General features: G+C 31.1%; 5 protein-coding genes across 7 annotated transcripts in view; 1 reads left to right on the top strand and 4 right to left on the bottom strand.

The window, feature by feature from the left end:
* LOC106112029 (solute carrier family 22 member 4-like) overlaps positions 1–19,195 on the top strand; it is a 38,368-nt gene that overhangs the window by 12,181 nt on the left and 6,992 nt on the right. The gene's annotated exons all lie outside the window — the stretch shown is intronic.
* LOC106112032 (monocarboxylate transporter 10) lies at positions 7–8,929 on the bottom strand. Its single transcript, XM_013294264.1, has 3 exons — positions 8,224–8,929; positions 2,925–4,043; positions 7–2,563 (listed from the first exon to the last, which is right to left on the bottom strand). The coding sequence occupies exons 1-3, from the start codon at positions 8,486–8,488 to the stop codon at positions 2,502–2,504; spliced, it is 1,446 nt and encodes a 481-aa protein (XP_013149718.1). The 5' UTR covers positions 8,489–8,929; the 3' UTR covers positions 7–2,501.
* Positions 9,365–12,637, bottom strand: LOC106112027 (E3 UFM1-protein ligase 1 homolog). The gene is made up of 7 exons (XM_013294257.1): positions 12,524–12,637; positions 12,361–12,451; positions 11,223–12,208; positions 10,592–11,033; positions 9,950–10,408; positions 9,662–9,873; positions 9,365–9,542 (listed from the first exon to the last, which is right to left on the bottom strand). The coding sequence occupies exons 2-7, from the start codon at positions 12,441–12,443 to the stop codon at positions 9,415–9,417; spliced, it is 2,310 nt and encodes a 769-aa protein (XP_013149711.1). The 5' UTR covers positions 12,444–12,451; positions 12,524–12,637; the 3' UTR covers positions 9,365–9,414.
* Positions 12,965–14,402, bottom strand: LOC106112036 (prefoldin subunit 3). Its single transcript, XM_013294268.1, has 4 exons — positions 14,256–14,402; positions 13,778–14,020; positions 13,533–13,687; positions 12,965–13,208 (listed from the first exon to the last, which is right to left on the bottom strand). Exons 1-4 carry the CDS (start codon positions 14,316–14,318, stop codon positions 13,118–13,120), a joined length of 552 nt encoding a protein of 183 aa, XP_013149722.1. The 5' UTR covers positions 14,319–14,402; the 3' UTR covers positions 12,965–13,117.
* LOC106112035 (DNA fragmentation factor subunit alpha-like) lies at positions 16,815–19,014 on the bottom strand. Its single transcript, XM_013294267.1, has 2 exons — positions 18,149–19,014; positions 16,815–17,841 (listed from the first exon to the last, which is right to left on the bottom strand). Exons 1-2 carry the CDS (start codon positions 18,625–18,627, stop codon positions 17,727–17,729), a joined length of 594 nt encoding a protein of 197 aa, XP_013149721.1. The 5' UTR covers positions 18,628–19,014; the 3' UTR covers positions 16,815–17,726.

The raw sequence follows: 19,195 nt of genomic DNA, 5'->3' as shown, positions 1-19,195 counted from the left end.
CAAGTTGCCTTTGTTTCATTACCTTGAATGCCAGATTATTTTGCCTATAAATGCCTGAACAATAAAACGCCACAAATCGTATTAGATAGAATTGTACAAAAAATAACATTTTGAGCTTAAACACTATTCTTAATTAAAAATAGTAATTTAAAAACTAACCTTTAAGAATTAATCACAATTATTAAAAAAAATAGCGCTTGAAGAATAACGTTTCAAGAATAATAATGCTAAATTACAATTTCAAAATAATTGAAATGAGCGAAGTATCGAACAACGCATTATGGTCTGTAGAGCTTTGACTTTGACTAATATAGACAAAGTAATTGACAAATTGACATCAACATGTTATATACAATAGTAGAAATATCATAGATTATAAGAACATAAACTATGATTAAAATTATCGAAGTTAAATTATAAAGGAACAGCTGCGAGCGAGGAAAAATGCGCGTAAAATTCAATAGCGTTTTTTTAAACAATATGCAACAATAACCACAATAACACGGATTATCACAGCTGTTTTTGACATTAAATATATGCATAATTTACAATATTTGCATTATTTTAGGAATAATAGGATTTTGTTTAAATGACAATATACATAAATATTAAGGCGTACGTAGCAATATGTTAACAAAATATTTTAATCTCATACATGTACATACATAAATATAAATTCAAAGGTAATTGACGTATTGACTATGACTAAATGAATTTTTTCACATACGTTATTTATGTAAAAAAAACATTTCTTAATCTGATTCTGGAATATTTAGCTGATCTTTAGGATATTAGAATTATAAGAGAAAAAACACTTCATACTTTTTTTTCACCTCTTACATAACTAAAACTTAGACAAACGTGGAATCATAAGATAGATATTTCGACAAGTAATCAATAAATGTATTTTTATGCCCAGTGTATTATTATTACAATAACTACAAACAAATGTAGGCAATATGATTATTTCTAATTTCTGCTAGAACGCAACAAAACAAAACCGATTGCGTAAACATGGTATTGACGTCAAAGAAACTCGATCGTTTTGTTATTAATTACAATAATATACAGCAAGCAACATTTTACTATACATACATGAGACATTGTAAAAGTATCCACGTATTGTTAAATGTAAACATGGTTTCTAATGTTAAAAACGTGGATGTTACTAAGTCATTGGCAGTGCCGGGTCCAGCTTACCAGCGCCCCGGGCAAGATTTCTATACCATGACTAGTAGGGGAGAAGGGGGTTAATAGTGTTATGTGATGATACTTCGCAGAGTTGTAGCGACCATTTATAATGACAGCTTTTGCAACTGATGTAGATAAAGACTGGTTGAAATCAGAGTATCGCCTTTGTCGTGATAGAATAAATTGGCAAATTGATGTTATCTTGCATGCCGCAAGAAAAACAAAGAAATGTAAAAGCAATCCAGTATAAATTTACAACAGTCTGATAAAAAAAAACTGCACAATATTATTACAATATCAACGAGACCTGATAACTGAAACACGATAGCGCAAAAATGATAAAATATGAAATAAATGTTTGTGTTAGCTATGATTTAGGTTACATTGTATTATCATAGATTAACTAAGTAATAAGCAGAGATGAAATTAAACAGCTATCGGCTGCAAGTAATTTGTTCCTATCTATACAATGCGGAAGTTATAACAAATAGAGATAAGATATACTTTTATTGGTGTAAACAAGTTTATCTAGGTCACCTTGAGTCATTATAAATCTGGTTTTCTTTAGTAATTAAAATAATTATATTTAAGAAACACTAATTGAATAACTGTTAATAATCCGGGTTATAAACAGTAAATATTTTTTTCAATGTTTATCCTGATTTTGCTTTGGTATAAAGTGTAAAAACAATAGAAAAAATATCATAGAAAAGGAATGACATAAAACAACAGCAAACGAAGTCTTATGAAAGTAAGTAATAGGGAATAAAAATGGTAGGAAAAATTCATAAGATTTAAAAATAAAAAGTCCAAAAAAAGAATGTTTCAGGCATTGTCTCCATAAAAACTTAGATTTTTTTAAAAAGAAATATCAATTGTTTACAAGATTTAGGTCGATACGATACGATTTAACTTTTATCGGACTTCAAACTTCTACAAATGTTTTGGATTAAGACGTTAGCAATGAAATATTTTCTTAATCAAGCACACATACATAATTAAAAAGTATTGCATCCATAGGAACATAAACATAGAGATTCGAATGATTGCAGTAGTAACAAGAAATAATTAATATTATAAATAACATTTTATTCTTTAAATAAACCTAAATTAGGAACTTGCATAGGTAACTGTATTAAACAGAATAACATTGTAAAAAAGGAAAATACAAACAAAATGCAGTAAATATAGGCAGTATCTTTCGTCACTTAGGGAATAATAAAAGCTTCGCATCTCACTATCACACACATTTTAAAATAATTCATTTCTTAACAAATACATTCTCAACTATTTTGCATTAGAATTAAATGTTATAACGCCGTTTGGTGATTTATCTTGCCATTTGAGCTCGAGATTGACGTGGGATTTGTTTCTGAAACGTGAAAAAACAAATTAATATTTTTAATGTTGAAGAAACAGTTGATAGATTTATAATTCCTATATATTATGTTTCATACATTTTCTTTTAGATCAAAATTATTGTGAACAGTTACATGGAATTATTGCTTAATGTTTCTTTCTTGCAATACTTATTGTTCATAGCATATTACAATAGAACTGTGTTTTAATAAGTACTCGTGGTGTACACTAACGTCTGACGCCAACAATGAAGTTTTAAAAATCAAAACAATAAAACGTATTCTCTACAAGGAAATATAGCCACTAGTGATATATGAATGTTAGTTTTAAATTTTAGATTTAAAATAAGTTCGTTAATAAGTTCATAAACTTACCAATATCTGTAGGAGGTGAATATGCGTGTCCGTTTGCATTAGATTCAGTTCGGCTTGAATTACGTCGTTGATAATGAACGCTGAACATGACGGTAGCGCCGACTAATGGCGAGATTCCAGCTAGGATGAATGGTATTTTGTAAGACTTCGTTATACTTCTAATGTAGCCTGCAATGGGAGGTCCGACAGACAAAGGCGGGGCAGCCAACCCTAGCATGCAACCGATCGCTTGAGCTGCATGTGTCGCGCCGCACAGTTCAAATGCTATCGGACCTATCAGTGCAATAAATGCACCGTCGAACAAGCCCATTCCTAAGGAAATCGCCACTAACAGACTAAACGATTTTACGAACGGTAAAATAATTGTAAGAGCTCCGATCACATAGAATGAGATCTGCTGTAGCAAAATCCGATTGATTCCCCGTTTATCTGCCAGGAATCCAAAAGTCAAACGACCCAACCCTGATGTGATCGCCAAGCATTGCAAAGGAAGATTATCATTGACACCTGTGAAGGTCTCTTCAATGAATTTCTTTATGTGAACGTACGGCACGAAATAACCAAACAACGCCACCGGCATCGAAAGAGCCCATAATCTATATTTACTATTTTTCCAAATTTGAACGGTTACGATAGTTTTTAATAAAGATTTAACATTGTCATGTTTATGAGAAGGTTTCTGTATTATCATTAATGGAGTCGGTTTGAATAGTAAACCGCAAAGCATAATGCCCACTGTAAAGAAGGCTAGAACTCTGAACATCCATTCCAAGCCGTAGTTCTTTATGATATGTTCTAATAACGGAGGCATTATGACGGTAAACACTGAGCTTCCTATAGTAACTATACCATTAACTAGTCCTAAGTATTTCTTGAAGTAATGACCGAGGATAGCTAGTGATGGCGTGTAAGCTAGTGATGCTCCTACACCGTACATCAAGCCATATGTGAAGTAGAGCGCATTGACTTCGTTCACAACAAATGATGATAAAAGCAATCCGGCTGTAGCGATGCTGCCGCCCAAGACTGCAGTCGCTCGTAGACCAAAAAAGGCAGTCAGTAAACCTGACAGCGGAGACAGGAAAAATGTCGTACCCATTGTGAGAGCGCCCACCAAAGCTGAAACAAAGATAGTGGATTATTTATTTTGACATATCCTACTTCTTTTTTATTATTTACTAAAAACCTGCATAAAGATGGCGGTAGATAAAGTAAAAACAATTTAGCGAGTAATAAACTAATCGTAAAAGAGAGCTGTTTTGAGAAATGACTTGTAGAACTTGTAGAACAAAGTATGATATAGTTAAGGTTTTCTCTACAATGTTTTTTAAAAAAGTACTGGTATCACAGGCACGTCAAGACTTATATAGATTAAAGTGTTTAAATTCTCTGACTCCGATCTTAAAAGGCATTTAAACTAATTTTCGCCTCATTCTAAATGTAATTTTAAACTGGTTATATCGGCTAGAAGTTGTAAAATGTAGACAGAGGTCAAGTTTCCACGAAAGTAATTTATATGCAAAGTTTGTCGAATCGTCACACAACTATCGTTTATATCGACAGTTATTCAATGTCATGACGCAACTATTACATGTAAACTCTAATAAATATTTCATCATACTTTTACCGCTTTAATTTTACAGGTGTAAATTTTTGAACTCACGTCTATAGTATAGCTCTAATGAGATTGTCAGGAATAGAAACTGGGTTGCCTCGACATACTTTTGGAGAAATGAATATATTGACAAAAGCAGATTTGTCATGATAAATGTACTGCTAGAAGTGTTGAGAAAAAGTTTCTGCGATTCCAGGACAAGTTAAATAGGGATCATAAAGTGAATGTAATTACCGGAATAAGCAATCTAGACGTTTACCTAGTTAGGCCGGCCGAAATGCTAAATTTGTAGCACTCACATAAATGACAAGTGGCACACAATGTCTGTTAATCTAATCGGGTCAGTACGCTCAGGAGATACGTCTTCGTATTATTAACTGGTTTATCATACATTGAATATCTATAGACCGAATTGTCCGTTGTACATTGTCATTCTTATGATATATCAGTTCGCAGAATGTGACTTGATAACCTAATAACATAAAATTCTATATGGCGAGAAATTTTAAATCATAAATTGTAGTCGAGTAGGAAAGACTTGACTACAACTATTCATAACGCTATACACGTCGCAGAGAATCGCACAGAGTGGAGAAACACTCTTCGAGATTGTCTAAGAGAGTGGTCGCGACCCTTAGGAATGAGGAAACGATCCGGAGAGAGAGAGCGAGAAAGGAAAGGCTGAGAATGTTGTCGCAGAGTACGTGTTTTTTTGTGTGTTGTAATCAAAATTTAACTTAGTTTACCTTTTTACGTCTAAATTATTAATTTTGGCAATGATAAGTTAAGTCATAATTTAGGACTCCTTAATAGTTTTATCTACTTAAACGAAGGCGCGGGTGGTAGTCAGTGATAAAACTATTTTTTTGACGTCGTCGTCATGATTTGCGGAAACACATTATTGCGCATAATTTTACTATTTAAAATTTGAATTTTACAGTTTATCTTTGCGTAGTGTCTTAAAATCTTTCGTATTTATGGCGCAATACGGGCCTAATAATAAAAAAATATGATAATCAATTGATTGTTTGATTCAACGTAGATAAAGATGATAGATTATGACATCATTTGATAAGAATTCTTTAGTACATAGTATTTACCATACAAATAACTTAGTAGTACCAAACGTGTTTTTTTAAATGGAAATAAAATAACATCTTCAAGTTCTTCTAAACATCTTCTATCTAACAGTTCGCAAGGTGGTAGAACTCAGTTTAAAATATGCCACAGTAAAATCAAGCTACTACGGCTTAAATCATTTATTATAATTGTTACGTAAAATAAGATAATAGATTAAGACGCTAAAATATATGTAGTCACGTTCATAAATTGAGAAATTATTATTTGTAATTACTATTACAAAATTAATAAATACAATGGTTTCTTGCTTTTATGACGCAAAGAGAAAAGAAATGAACATGATATCAATGACGACAAAATTTATACAAATTGTTAGGTCGTTTAAAAGTACTTTTTTCCCAGAGCATTTGATTGTAATATTCAACTCAACTTGTGTCGCGTAATCAATTCATACCGATGCGTTTGAAGTGAAAAAAGGAAGGAGTGGTGACAGTACCCCAATTACAAATGATTTTTACAAATCGTAAAATAACGGGAGTCATCAGTAAGATGTGAAATATATCGAATACAAAATCAATGTGTAAATCAAAATAGTAACGATTTTATTGAACATCTCAACAAATAAAAGTTTCACAAGAAACAAAACAGCTGCATATGCTATCTTGATAACATTATTTCAATTTGCCTATTGTGCGTTATTACTAATGCCAATCATTTATTTTCTTTTGGCTTGCCTAATCTATGCCTATGACCACTGTTTATTTTTAAATTAGTAGAATTATTGAAGTTCAACGAAATTGTGATACATAGCTGGTTAGATTCGTCAAACATAGTCAGCGTCTAATAGAAACAATCAAAAGGAATAGTAACAATGATATTGTAAGTTGATGCGACAAATAGTAGCAATTATTTTGCGTCTACAGTTAGTATATTGATGCAATCAGACGGCCTTCGTCGCGATCGACCGCAGAGCGCGCGATGTCTGGCGCCAGATGATCAAATAACAATTATTGTTAAGCCTACATCATCTATTTTTAGTATGGTCAGCTAGTTAAAATGAGCTTTCTATTTGCGGCATCTTAGTCCACCACAAGATAAAATTAATCCTGTTTATTAGTTTCTCGAAGCTTCAGGATTTAAAAAAAGATATGTTTAGACTAATGCGCTACAAATAAAGTGTTTAGTTCAAGGATGCTTTTAGTCCGTTAACTCAATTTCCTAGTCATTTTTATCAGGTATAGAAGAAATTTACCTTATAACAGTAAACATTTATTGATGTGAAATGAGATACGGCCTATATAAAATGAAATGGTTCATGTAATCATAATTATGTCGGTCAACACCACCACACCCACGTAACATTATATTTAGTCAGTCGCCCGCTTGACTCACGTTTCAGTATGACAACCCCACGTTCCCTATTCACGATAACCTCATATGCCGATACAAATATTTAAATAATTTATTACTTGATAATAATTTAAATGACCATAATGAGAGCAGGCCAAAGCAGTTATCCTTCATTTAATTGACAGCACAATCATCATTATATGAATTATTTTTCTTTTATCAATTACTATTAAGACGATACAATATTTAAATGTTTTGCTATGAGATCTCAATATTTGAATACCTAGAAGATTTTTCTTTTAGCAATATTAGTGATATTAGAGACAATTTAAGTGATATTTACTTGGATCAATTTGTTGGTCGAATATTTTCTCATGAATTTCCGGTGTAATACCGATACCAATATATTTTAAGGGATCTACGGAAAAAGATTTCATGAATCTGATTTAAGACAATTTTACCGTCCGGCGCTTTGAGCCCTTGGGCCGCACTTTCAAGTGTGGTTACTTCCTATCATTAATAAACGATATGACTGCTACCTATAGACATGCCAGAGGTAATAGGAAAAATTGCATACTATCTTTTTATCGTCCTTTAATGGCAGAAGTGATGTGCAGAAAAGAGGACATTTATCTTTGGGCCTCCAGAACTTAACTTATCACTTATTGCCTCCGTGAAGTAGTATTTTATTGGTCGACCTGACTTGTCTGATTTGTGGGCTCTACTAGTGCATGAAGAGCCTTAAGACTGCTTCATTGTCAGTACAAAATTTTAATTAGAACCACCGTTTGAAGATAATGATCAAAATATTAACAAAAAGCTTCTAATGTGCGGTTGCTTCTCTGTCGGTATGTAGTAACGGGTTTTTGCAACTGTAAATTATAAGTTAGTTTGGTAGTACACCTTTATAAAACTTTTGCCGACACCGTGCCATCGCAAGTTTAACGTCCTTTACATAACCAAACACGTGCAATTTAAATAAATAGGTAGATATATGTATAAAAAAAAAACAAATTAAGAAATGGGTACAACCTCATGATTACATTTGTCTACATACTGTTTATTACTTAAATTTGTCAATTATACCATTTTGTAAAATATTTACTTAAAGTAAACAGGTTGATGTATTACCGTAGGTATACTAAAAATACTAGATTGTATATTTTGACTATATTTTTACTAATATTCGTAGCTTTTCGTTAAGTTTTATTGTTGCTAAAGTTACTAATAGTAATATAAGAAACATTAACTTACATGCTTTACTCTCCGAATTTGGCACATTTTCAATTTCTAGTCGTTTTTGCAGTACAGTATAAATTACACTATAAGAATTGATAACTCCGAACAATAGACCATTGGTCAAAAATGATCCCAACACAATCAAATAGGCCCTAAAACCACCATCAGGCGGACCTTGATAATCTTCAATCCGTTTCGTTGTCGTGTCAGTGCCGATATTTAAAACATTATTCTTGTTTATGCCTAATAAATCAGTGTCCTCTTTAGGTTCTGTCTTCATGTTTGTTGTTTGATGTTGATAAATAAATGTTCATCAATTCAATCGATGCAGTGATTGTTACTACAGAACGCACGAGGCTAGTTTTGTGTGCAATATTAGACGGTATTGCATTTTTGCTCAAAAAAAACAGATGCGCGACGTTTTCAACACGTGGTTAATCTAAAACTTCATTAAAAAACAATTGTTTAGCACTTCATAACACCCAAATTAGGCACTATGTTTTTAATCTATTTGTTTTCACCGTACAATACCGAACACAACCTTCTAACACTGAAACATCTATCGCACTGCGTAGCTGTAGCGTATTGCGTCCGTCTCCGTCTGGTCTGGTCTGCGTTCTGCGTTACGTTAACCTACGTTAATAACTAGAAATAATTTAACCCACGTTTACGGCTTACTTTGAACAACTGAATGCGAAACGTGTTCTGTATTGTGCCATGCTATTGCCAGTGAACTGGTGAATGGCGAATACTATAAAAATACGATACGTTTTTACATTCATAACATTGAAAGTATAGCTAAAAATACACGGAGTAAATAATATCAACAAGAATCTGTGTGAAAACGACGTAAAACGGTTCATGTTATACCATATAAATCTTTGTCTATGATCCTAAATTTTGCTCAGGTTCTAAACCTATTATGTTATTTCAAGGGCAAAGTTTAGGGTAGAGGTCGACTGCTTTCTCTACTAAGAGCTATATAATCATAATCTAGTATTCTAGTGCCAAAAACACTATGCACGTTTTACACGACGCCTAGGTCCGTTCTTTCTATTGTCTCGTTCTATTCACCAATTCAAAGATGTTCACAAGGAAGTAAGATAAGGCATAAAACAAAAGCTATAAATTAAATCAAATCGTTATAATAATTGTATTTATTTCCAAAACACCAGTGTATTAAATAATTGGTTCGGTTTCAACAAATCAGTTTAATTTATTCTTTTTTACTTCACTGACTAGAAGCTTAATTGAAGGCATTTCTTCTTTTAGTTTATCTTCAGCTTGTACTTTCTCATCATCTTCATTAGCTGTCAAATATTTGGAAACCAAATCTGAAATGTATCAAATAGTTAATTAACACAATGACATAGAGCAAACAAACTTGTCTGGTTAGAAAAATATCATTATCTAATTCTTTTGTACATTTAAAAATAATGTGAAAAAAATTTACCATGGTATTGTTGTATTCTTTCAAAATCTTCGCCTTTGAGATGGGATTTTAAGAAAAGTATAATTAATGGTACTTGTCGACCGGATGCATGAAGCATGTTCTGTGTTACTATTGTAAATATTGCCAACACGGACAAATGCAACACCAATGCTGGATCACTACAATTTTCTAGCTCTGCAATTAATTTTTCCCTATGATTTTGTACTAGAAGTCTGAAAAAATAAAAAAATTAGATAGTTATCAAAATATTAAACATTAAAATAGGCATGCAGCAAAGAACAGACATACTTATCTTTCTTTTTGTCCACTTTCTTTAATATCATGCCACATTCCGATAAACATACATCAACAGCTTGATAAAATAATTCCATGTTCTGATCTGTCAATGTGGCATTTAGAGCCTTTAATGGCTTCATATACTCGTCAGATAAATCATTAATAATTTTATTTCTTTGTTCAACAGTAAGAACATCGCCTTTGAAAGACAAGTTGCATTGATTCGCTGCATATTTACAAAATTCAGCTAAAGTATCCCCACCAAATGTTTTTAACAAGTATTTTATATACTGAGGTTGTTGATCGGAAGGTAACATTTTCAGACCCTTTTCATACAATTTAATGTCATTAACAAGAACATTAATTCTGTCTTGAGCTGATGAATGTGTTTGTTTTCTATTTTGGTTAGCATCTTGAAGCAATTTCTCAGCCATTTCCTTTGCTATTGCTAATGCTGTTTGGTTTAAACATCTGCAAAATAATTAGTGTAATTAGTTGTAATTACTAATTAAACAAATAAAACGAGTAAGATAATTTTAACTTTGATTATATGATTACTGTCAAAATAAGACGGAATAGATTAGTTCTAAATGTGTGTATCATTTTGTTATTACAAAAGAAAGCAATATCATACAAAAATAGAAAACTATGTACCCTTGTAAATATTCAGCAATTTGATTTGTTAAATCGTCAAGACCCTCATTTTCCAATGCTTCTTTAATAACTTCTTCAATGTTTTCAACGGACACTATTTCAAGTTGAGTAGGAGCTTTTTTGTTGGCATTTGATGCTTCATCTGAGTCTGAATCATGCGTAACTTGTTTGGACCTTTGATGTTTCTTTACAGCTTTCGTTTTAGTTTCTCGACCCTGAGTGCCTCCGCCACCTTTCCCAGATGCAGCTTTTCTTCTCCGTTCTTCACGTCTTTCAGCTTTATGGTCAACATGCGTTTGGGATGACAAATCTGCTGTTTTAGCTAATTGTTTCTCTATATAAAACTGTTGATATTTTTGCGATTTCACAACATCTTCGGCCAACTTCTGTACCATAGGCATGCAAGAATTCTTCAAATTTTCTATGAAACTGTTGCTGAAAACTAAACAGGTTTGAATTATTAATTATTGAACATTTAATTGATAAATAATTAGAAAATATTCTGTTTTTTCCCTGACATTTCATTAAAAACATTAAATTATTTTATTAACAAGTTAAAAAAGTAAGAAAATATGTGTATTTAACAAAAGCACTGAATTTATGTATTAAAAGTATAGTAGGAGAAAATTACCTGTATTATCAAAGAGAATAGTAGATTTAGCACTAGTTTTAAGCAATGTCTCAATAATATTTTCAATATCTGAATCTGATAATACCGAAGGTAACAAAGACACAACATCTAAATAACTCTTTGATGCCACACATTCTTCCAAAGCTGTCTCCAATTGTTGTTTTATTTGAAGACCAATAACACAACTACCAAGAAATGTTAAATCTTCATTTGCTAAAATTCTTTTAACATAACCTTTTGGATCTGAAATGCCCAATCGTGTCAGGGCATCATATTCAAGATAATTATTTTGCTTGTAAAAACTCATTACCCATTCATTTTGTGATTTTGTGTAACAAGTTGGTACATAAAGTGCACCTGTTTGACGTCCCGTTAGTACACCTGGAGCATGTATTTCATCAAATAATGACAGAAATAGTCTATCGGGCATGTTACAGTGACTGACAATCACATTTATTGGTGTAGGTTTTAATAATCCCATTAAAGCACCACGGATTTTAGCTTTTAATCTAGTTATATACTGTTCTGTATAAAAGTTTCTTGCTTCAGATGGGTCCTGTCTTCCTATAATTATTTTACCCAAATATCGCTCCAATATATTATTTTGTAAAAACTCAGCAGGAAGATCATATTGCAATGTTAATTCACCTACAGAGATATGGCCTTGTAGTTGAAGTTTTTCATTGATTTCTTGAGCAATTTTTTCCAAAAAGTAATGAGCTATCAAATATCCTGACACCAATTGGACTTCTTTGCCTTTTATAATTTCACCAATATTAGCATTAATTTGACTTAAATCAACATTTAGGTCTTTAGCCAGATCAACGGTATTTATGCGTCCACCATGTACATAAAGTTCATCTTTGATTTCCTTTATAAGCTGTTGAGGTGTTAAATATTCTTTGCCATCTGTTGTGAAGATCACATCAATTAACTTAAGCTCTATTAGCTTTGTAACAATTTCAACACAATTTCGCTCCGACAACCTGAATCGAGACAGATATTTTCGTTTTATTTCATACAAATACAAAAGGGGAAAACTTGTACAGCTGAGAACAACTCATGTTTATAACAGCATTGGCAGAGATAAGTATGTGTTCAAACACTTAAGTATAATATAATTAAAGTTAAAAGTTACCTCTGAGATGTCGAACTTAATTGAGCCTTTTGGAAATCAGCTGCAAGCCGTTTAATTTCATCCCAATCAGTAGAAGGGGCCATATCAGAGACTGAAAATGTTGTATCGTCAATACTATTTAAATAATAATATCAGTTCTTTTTAACAAGCTTATGGTGCTTACCTTTACTTAGCTCTTTTTAGGTCTAGTACAATTTTATTTAGAAAAAAAATCGCATTGATGTAAAAAAGAAAGTGTAAAGTTTCTTTCAAGAAATGTCAATGTCATACCAATTCACACGTCTACATCTGTCACAACGACGAAACATATGATACGTTTAAAAACTACAGATTAAACATTTTATGCACTTTTATATTCCGAAATTCAATCAAATTAGATTGAATGAGTTTGCCTTTCTTAACAAAATGTAAGTTCTTGGAGGAATAATATAAAACAAATACATTTCAAACTTTCGACATCTTTATTAGAAATATTTAAAGTATAGATGGATAAATAAAAACACTTTTAAACATGCATAATATAACAGAGTTATAACATAGAAACTGCATAACTGAGTTTACATACAATTAATTATTGTTAATATTTCAAAATGAAATAAACAAATCAAAACCATTACACAAACATGACTTTATAGTGGATCTGGTGAAAAGCTTCAATAGTAAATTTTATCTCATTAACATGTTACAAAATAATTTAGCCTAACATTAGAATTCCAGTTGTGAGGACTGTTTTGTTCTCTTGAACACTTTAATCAACTTATTGGCTAGATGCCTTAGCGGCTTGACGCTTCTTTATATCCCAGTTGTACACTCTGGCCATATTTACTTCTATAGTTGTCCACTGATCGCTGAAATCACAAACAAAAAACAAATTATAAAATTTATTAACCATAACTTAATAATTATTTTATTATTATTATATAACTTCTTTAGTCACCTATACTCTATTCTAGGATGTAATCAGGATAATGTTCCAAAGATAAACCAGATCCATTCAGCAATTATATGAAAACATCCACCCATTTTCCAAACTTTTACATTTATAATACTACTAGTAAATTAGACTAGAATAATAGTCAACTAGAATTGTGTATATATAAAAGTTATCCTATTTTGGGCAAATTGTGAGTGGTTCCAAATAGGTTCTGGTGGATTGAATGATATACACTCACCGTAAAAAGTCTAAATCATGTTCCACACACGCCAAGTTTTTTTTTGCTGTGGCCATATTTGTTGTTAACAAGTTTTCAGCATCTTCTAGAGAGTATTCTAACATAACATTAGCTCCTAGCCACAAGAAGACAGTCTCTGTTGGTTTTATATTTGCCTGAAAATTTAATTATCATAGTTTTTTTGTACTTTTAATGTATCATAAGACTTACATAAATATATGCTTATATCAATAAATGTAATATACCTTAAGAAAAACTTGATCGCTCAAAAGAAACTGAGTTTCCATATCTTCTTTTTGAGCTTTCAACTTTTCTATCATTTCTAATGAACGGGCCAGATCAGGTAATTGCTGACGTAGACGTCTCCTCTTTGAAGCCAAAGTACTTTCCATGAATTTGTATTTTGCATGTTGCTCGTCAAGTCTTCTTAAAACTTTATCTACCCCACCAGAGTTTTCAGATTGGTTCATAAATTCATCAACATTATCCTAAAACAAAAGTTTTAATCAATTCTTGTTAGTTTTATTTAATATTCACACTTATGCCGATATTAGTTTATTAGTACGAATATTATTACACTATTATTTTAAACAAAAACTATTAAATTAAAAACCAGGTGTACACTTTGTAACCTCTCAGTATTGTATTTTAACAAGAATGAAATAATGTAAAACTAATGTTCACTATTCATACAAGAATTATATTAAACACGTATAAACTTACTACAAAAATAGCTTCCGGAATTCCTGAAAATGTTTTCGAAGAAGTAGGACCATCGCCTTCCATTGTAATCAGATTTCGTTCGTAATTTTGAAGTTAAAATAGACTTCTGCAATTTCCAAGGAGTTCCAGAGTTTTGACATCTAAATTTAGTATTGCAATGTACAAAAGACAAAGAATAACGTCAAAAAGCCATACCGAAATCAGTACCAATTATTTCTGGTACGATAGACCGAGTACCTGCTGAGTTGAAGCAGTTGTTGAATTTGGTGTATATAAGAAATCCTTAAGTTTTACACTAGTAAGTGGAGTGTTTTAATCATTTGATTCGTTAGTTATTGGGTAACAGCTGAAAGCGAATATTCAACCACCAATATTTTATGAAAATTGCTGAAGTATTGCAACATTGAAACTGTCAAAATCAAGGAAAAACAGGGCCGTGGTTTTGATAATTTCCAGAATCTTATTTATTAGGTGAGTATATACTTTTTCTTGCATTTTGAGATATTTGATTTGCAATTTTTTTTTAATTATTTAAAATGTGCAATAAATGATATAATGAAAAATACATCTTTTCAGGTGATCGATTATTGGAGGCTACGCCCTATCTTGTACTAACTGGACTGTTTATTTTCGCTTTCAACATAGGCCTATCAGACACCGCCGTAATGGATATGATGGTATCAACTTTGCAACAGCAGCGTGCTGTCACGGAACAGCTTAGACGGGAAGCTGCCATTAAACGTATTCCCGTTTCCGTGGCGGTGGCAGATATCGTCAGATACATTGACGATCATGAGAACGAGGACTGTTTACTTGTTGGATTTTCCAGTCAAAAAGTCAATCCCTTCCGTGAAAAAAGCTCTTGCACTGTACTCTAAGCTTACATTTTACTTTTAAGAATTATTTGTGCTGTAGTAATCATGTTTGCTATCATACTATTTATGTAAAATTTCCTAATTATATGTACATCTTCAAATGTTTTAATTTTTCTGATACAGATTAAAACTTAATTATATTTGTTTTGTTATAAAAGAAAAGCTTATAAACATTTACATGGATGTTATTGTTTTGCGTAAGATCATTTCCCTGTAATGTGTCACTAAATAAATAAGTTTACTTTATACTATTCTTTTATTTAAATAAAACACCATATTTGTTTTGAAAGTGTATTAGTGCACGGAAAAACTATCAATTCCAAACAACATTGTACATAATTAGTTTCTGTTAAACAGTTAAATTAAATATGTATAATAATGAAAATAACATTTTTGATGTTGAAAATTACAAACAAAAATATGATATACTAAAATTGGTATTGCCAGTACAGATAATAATGCATTTATAAATAAATATAAACACATAAAAAAACAAGTCAAGACTATTTTACTAACATAACTACATATAGTAAGCAAATACTATTTTGTTTTTAGCAAATAGCATGAGAATAGTTTCAATTAGGTAAGGTACATTAAAAAACTAAATTGGTATTACATTAACATACATGATTATAATAAGTGTTATTTTGGTAGCAACTATAAGATTATTATACTACTATACATATATACTAAAAATGTTACGTCACATTCATTTGTGATTGAATTTCTATATTAAGTGCTTTTGACAAAAAAATGCAATTTCAGACCAAACTATTATAATAAACACTGCATAATAATGTAAAAGTTATATAATTAAAATATTTTTTACCATACTAATAGTTTATTTTCAATTTTAATCTCATATATGAGTTTACAGTTTTTGTAGCTACAATGTGCCGATTACATTTGATTAGGTGCAGATTCTTTAAATAAGCTTTACATTACAAAGTTAAATTATATTAAAGTTATATGCCATTTGTGCTAAACAAATTATTTAATATCACAAATGAATAATCCTAAAGCAAATATTTTTATATGATAACTATTTAAGGTAATTCTCAACATGCAATTCCTACAGTCCACTTATATCCCTAATCAATAAGGATATTAATTTATATTGGTTTGTGGCAGTGGAGAACATAAGTGAAACTTATTTTAATACTTGTAAAATGTTTGAGCAAATTTGGAATTAAATGAATTAATCTTACTCTAGGGGTAAAACTATATAAAAAAAATAAATTTACCAACTATCAGTCTTTTAAATTGATGTTGATTATCAACCTTGTAGCAATTTGTCTCTCAAAAGTTTACAAAAATAACAAACTGAATGCTAGAAAAAAATAGACAAGTTGGAGCATGATTAATAACTAGTAATCATATCTATTGTCTATATCGTATTTATCGTAAGATTGTATTAAGTTATTACAACAAATTACCAAGTAGAATCTACTTAAGCAATTTAACAAAATGCTTAAAATTATTACTAACATATTTATAGTTTACACCAAGGATTAAAATACAATTACATAGTTAAATATTGAATGAAATTATTTATCTCTGGAAATAATAAAACATAGTGAATGTCCTATTCATTCAGTAAAATATATTTAATGAGGAGCAAAATATTTTAAATGAAACTATGAAATACAAATATTAATTATTAAAATGAAATAGGCAACTAATATAAAAATCCATGATTGAATATAAATACAATACAAAAGATGAGATATAAAAACATTGTTTTATAAAATATTATTCTAATCCTGGGGTTTAAACACGAAGCTTTACCATTTGTTATTCACTAGAATTAAAAAGTTAATTAAAATAAAAGATAAAAACTAATACAGTACCACAAACAAAGGATTAATCACATAAATATCGTTTTTACAAGGGGTTTAAACAATTTTATAACATACTTTTATAGCTGTACTAAATTACAATTAAAAATTGGTGTAACATACCAAAACAGGACAATTTAAAAAATATTAATTACAGCAATACCTTCACAATGTCTACAAATCTTAGTACCTAACACATTACCTTTCTATTAACACATGGCATATTCAATTCAAATATTATTTTTAACTCTTAAAATGGAACTTGTTTAAGTAATACTGTTGAATTGTATTAGGTGAATAATTCAGTATACATGCTAACAGTTTATGATATTACAATGATTAACTTTAATATAATCTACATGTTTATTTAGAATGTTTTAAGATTATCCGATATTAGCTCATATTCATAAGATTAGCTTCTTACCTAAAAACTATGCATTCAATTCATGAGTCTATAAAAGTAACAATGATTGCAACCATTTTGTAATAGCATTTACATGGAAAAAGGCCTCATATTTTGGTGTATTCAATGAATCTATTTGAAATCTTATAATAATGATTATAACTAATATTAAATAGTAATTTTATTTAACCATACCTTTACATTTTTTGCCAGTTTGTATAGAACTATTTGCAAGCATGGGAGCCTAAAATAAGAAAAGTTCTTTGTAAACTTTTGAGATTTACCATCCCTTAGAAATAAATATATAGGGTCAGATTAGTAGGACACTGTTGAGGTTGAGATTGCATTGATGATTTTAAATTCTCTCCTGGCTCGGTGGTGACACATCTTCATTGCCATTTGATACACTCTGATGATACAGTTTTAGTAATTCCATAGCATCTTGTGCTTGACGCTTCTCTAGAAGTATCCTGAAAGAAAAATTATTAATTTAAAATCCAATTCTGTATAAACTATGTAAATTTATTACCTTGAAATATAGCAGAATAAATCATGTTTCAATATTACAGTTTTGTCAAATTATTAGGTATATAGTATAGCAGTTCACACAAAATGTGAGTAGGAAATTAAGTGTAGAATTAATTAAGCCAATTTTATAATCTAAATTTGATATCAAATGAGATAAAGATAAAGGGACTATTGTATGACTAGCCAAATGACAAAATTAACATACACACTGTTTTAGTAACTTAAATATTATGTGTTATATTAGCTTACCTTCCAGAAGCTTCTTTAATATGTTCCAAAATGATTCGGTTGTCCCGGTCAGTTACAATATCAGCAAGGCTATCTGGATCCATATCTGAGAGTAGCTCCAGATCTTGTCCTCCAAGTAATGAGATGTGGCAAAGATTATGCTGTAGTCTTCCTACAAGATTCGCGACCTGTCCCTTTTCTCCTAGAGTCACCTCGTCTGTCTGGTCTAGCGAAACTTGACACTTGGGCATATTCGGGGCCCATTTTTCATTACCGTGTAATATCATGAGTGCGGTATCGGGATCTAGTGTTGAGAAGTATTCCTCGTCGTCTACCTCTGTACCGTCACATTCCAGAACAACTGTCAAATTTTCAGTAGGTAAGCCCAATTTTTCGGGAACTTTTGAAAGTAGATCTTCCAAAGACGAAGCTACAGTACCCTTCTTTTTGTCACGGTTAACATCACAGATTTTATAAGGTTTGTTGATGTCGTTCTCCATTATATAATTGCAGTTTTATGCGAGAATTACAATCAAAATATCAAGAACAAATTACTACGCACCGGCGCTTGGAAGTATAAAAACAATCAACATATTATATTTTAGCACTCATTCAGTTTGTTCGGGGCTGTACAGAACAAAAAAGTGTAAATATAATTAAAAGGTCTGTAGCAAATTAAAACTTTGACAATGTTAAATATTGCCAGAAATAAAAATTAAGTAGTTATTAACACTCTCACCGGTGGGCGCTCGGGTCAATTTGATTTTGAAAATCAATATTTTTTTTATTCTAGTCGGTGCAGTATATATTCACAAATAATAAATGATAAAGTTGAAAATTACGTCCGAACGAGCAGAACCTCGAATTCACGCGAGACGACTGTCTACTAGACGTGAGCGTTATTTCACGTCACTAGTTACAATCACCTGTGACGAGATATGTAATGGCGTCACTAGCTTCGAGTCAAATTAAAAGTAGTGATTTTTGTAAATGCGTTACTCGGGCGTGTTCGGCTCCGAAGTCGTGATTTTTGTAAATGCGTTACTCGGGCGTGTTCCGTTTTGAAGT

Source organism: Papilio polytes, unplaced genomic scaffold (genome assembly GCF_000836215.1).
Source record: "Papilio polytes unplaced genomic scaffold, Ppol_1.0 DF824135.1, whole genome shotgun sequence".
NCBI lineage: Eukaryota > Metazoa > Arthropoda > Insecta > Lepidoptera > Papilionidae > Papilio > Papilio polytes.
This window is presented reverse-complemented; position numbering and strand designations above follow the sequence as displayed.